The sequence below is a fragment of the Lactuca sativa genome, chromosome 4 (assembly GCF_002870075.4).
Source record: "Lactuca sativa cultivar Salinas chromosome 4, Lsat_Salinas_v11, whole genome shotgun sequence".
In the NCBI taxonomy this organism is placed as follows: domain Eukaryota; kingdom Viridiplantae; phylum Streptophyta; class Magnoliopsida; order Asterales; family Asteraceae; genus Lactuca; species Lactuca sativa.
The window spans coordinates 362,949,553-362,951,991 of NC_056626.2; the positions used below are offsets into that span (position 1 = coordinate 362,949,553).

At 35.3% G+C, this 2,439-nt stretch overlaps 1 protein-coding gene across 1 annotated transcript; it reads right to left on the bottom strand.

The window, feature by feature from the left end:
- Positions 1-237: 237 nt before the first annotated feature.
- Positions 238-1,600, bottom strand: LOC111879169 (mitogen-activated protein kinase kinase kinase 20). Its single transcript, XM_023875643.3, has one exon. The coding sequence runs from the start codon at positions 1,477-1,479 to the stop codon at positions 424-426; it is 1,056 nt and encodes a 351-aa protein (XP_023731411.1). The 5' UTR covers positions 1,480-1,600; the 3' UTR covers positions 238-423.
- Between the last annotated feature and the right edge of the window lie 839 nt (positions 1,601-2,439).

Consider the following 2,439-nt stretch of genomic DNA (forward strand, 5'->3'; position numbering starts at 1 on the left):
TTTCCTAGATGAAATGTTGTATCTTTCGATGATGGAAATGCCTATCATTTCCAAGGGTATAGTTCTCATATATTGATTGAGTTTCATTGGTTAGGATCAACCATCTCGTTCATTGCATTACTTCAAATATTCTATTCCTTTATCAATCATTTCCATCCAAAAAAAAAACCCTAAATATTTAAAAAAAAATGATAAACGAAGATAATTGGGATTGGAATTTGTGTAGAGCCAATAAAATATGTGAATGAAGTCATATACTAACAAAATCAAGTGTATGTACACTTTGTATATCTTTCTCTATATTTACAAGTTGATGTCTAAAATATCATCAATTACTACTCCAACTATAAATTAATAAAAAAATCATTGTCAAAATTGTAAAATAATAAAAGTTCCCATTCTTTGAATCTGCTTCTGCTGGCATCATCTTACTTTTACCCAACTGTTTGAAACGGACCAATTGGGTTTCTGATCTGTCAGCAGCTGCCCTAATCTCGTCGCCGGCGGAATTGATGGTGACCCAGATTGAAATTCGTCTTGTTCTCCGAACCAACAGTTGAACTCCGGCGATGATTCCGGTGTCACTAAACACGATTGCTCCGATTCCCAATCAGGGAAATCGAATGGGTCTCTCGGGGAGATTTGATTCTCTGTTTCTTCTTTGAATGATACAGTGTTGACGAATGGATGATTTAGAAGCATCTCAGCCGTCCATCTTTTTCTTGGGTCTTTCAAGAAACATTTCCCGATGAAATCTTTTCCCTCTTCGGATAATTTCCCGGGAATCTCTGGAATTTCAGCGCCAACGCCGATTTTCATCAAAAGATTTCCGATATCGGAGCAATTCCAAACTGGGTTTCCGGTGATCATCTCCGTTACTAAACATCCAAGTGCCCATATATCAGAAGCTGATTCCTGCTCACCACCGACAACCGTCTCCGGCGCCATATACATCGGCGAACCTCTAATTTCGTATTTTGAATTCAACTCACCGGAGCCGGTTGTCTTCTTCGCTAGCCCAAAATCGGCGATCTTTACAGCGTCTTTTCCACCATCACAAAATAACAGAACATTTTGAAGCTTGATGTCGCAGTGTACATACCCATTCTGATGAATAAAATGAAGCCCCTTTAGAATAGAATTCGTGTATCTCCGAATTTCATTTTCCGACAACCGTAAACCACCGGAATTCTTCACCTTCTCCGATAAAGCACCACCGGAAGCATACTCCAACGCCACATTATACAACCTCTGACCGTTTTCAATTGTCATTGAATCGCCGTAACATCCAATGATCTCCGGGCAATCTTTAAGCTCTTCCAAGATCATACGCTCGTTGATTAACGAATCACAGTGAGACACTCCACAAGACTTCACCGCCATTAATGGCGGAAAATCTGAACTCTGGTTTATGGGTTTAGCTAAGCTAACAGCAGCAAAGCTTCCATGGCCGATCGTCTTACCTCTAACCCACTCCATGGGCGCACAATTGAGGTTTTTTACAGAATCTTCTTTGATCTTTGAATGGCTGGAATTTGTTTTTCCTTTTCTTACTCAAGAACAGAGCATGTGAAGTTGATGATTGTTGGGGAGATCTGATCATTCTTTATATATATATATATAAGGCGTGTGGAGATCGGAGTGCAAGTTGGATTTGGAATTACGTAGGAAATTAAAATATTTTATATATTTATATATATTATACTATTTAAAGGAAAATATATAGAGAACACGTGATAATTAAGGATATTTATTCTTGGAAATTTGGCTGCGGAAATAGCGTACACCAGTTTGGAATGTGGTTGACATGGTTGGGGTAAAATAGGTATTTCACACTATTAACTAATCGTCAGTCTTCACGTCAACTTGCTAAAGACTATCGAGATCTTTTCAATGCAACAGAACTTCCGTGAGGTTTCTTTTATATTTTTTATTATTTAAAAATATATACAAAACTTCCAATTTTTAGTTGTACAAAAACATTTTTGGGTCAAGTTTGATGATTGAAGTTTATTTTCTACAGTCGTTTAAAATGTGTAAAATATTTAAAACTATTTAGATTCTCTTATCTAAAATAACACTTTATCATTTTTAATCATTCAACCTTTATATACATATTTAACATGCCAAAAAACGTTTTTAAAAGAACACGGTAAGTATAAATAAGCAAGCTGAATCCAACTCGTTTTAAAAAGCATCAACTCGTTTATTATCTAAATAAATCATTGGCAATTTAACAAAGTGTTCAATTGTTCATCATCCTATATATTTCTCCATGGTTAATTTTATTAAAAGTATTTTGTAATGAATTATAAGAAGTATGTTAACAAACAAATATGACAATTCTTATCCATGTAAACATGACTTCTCACGTCTTAAAATGTCATAAAAATAATGGTATTAAATTCTAAAAAGTCAAGCAAGTGATGGTATTAAATT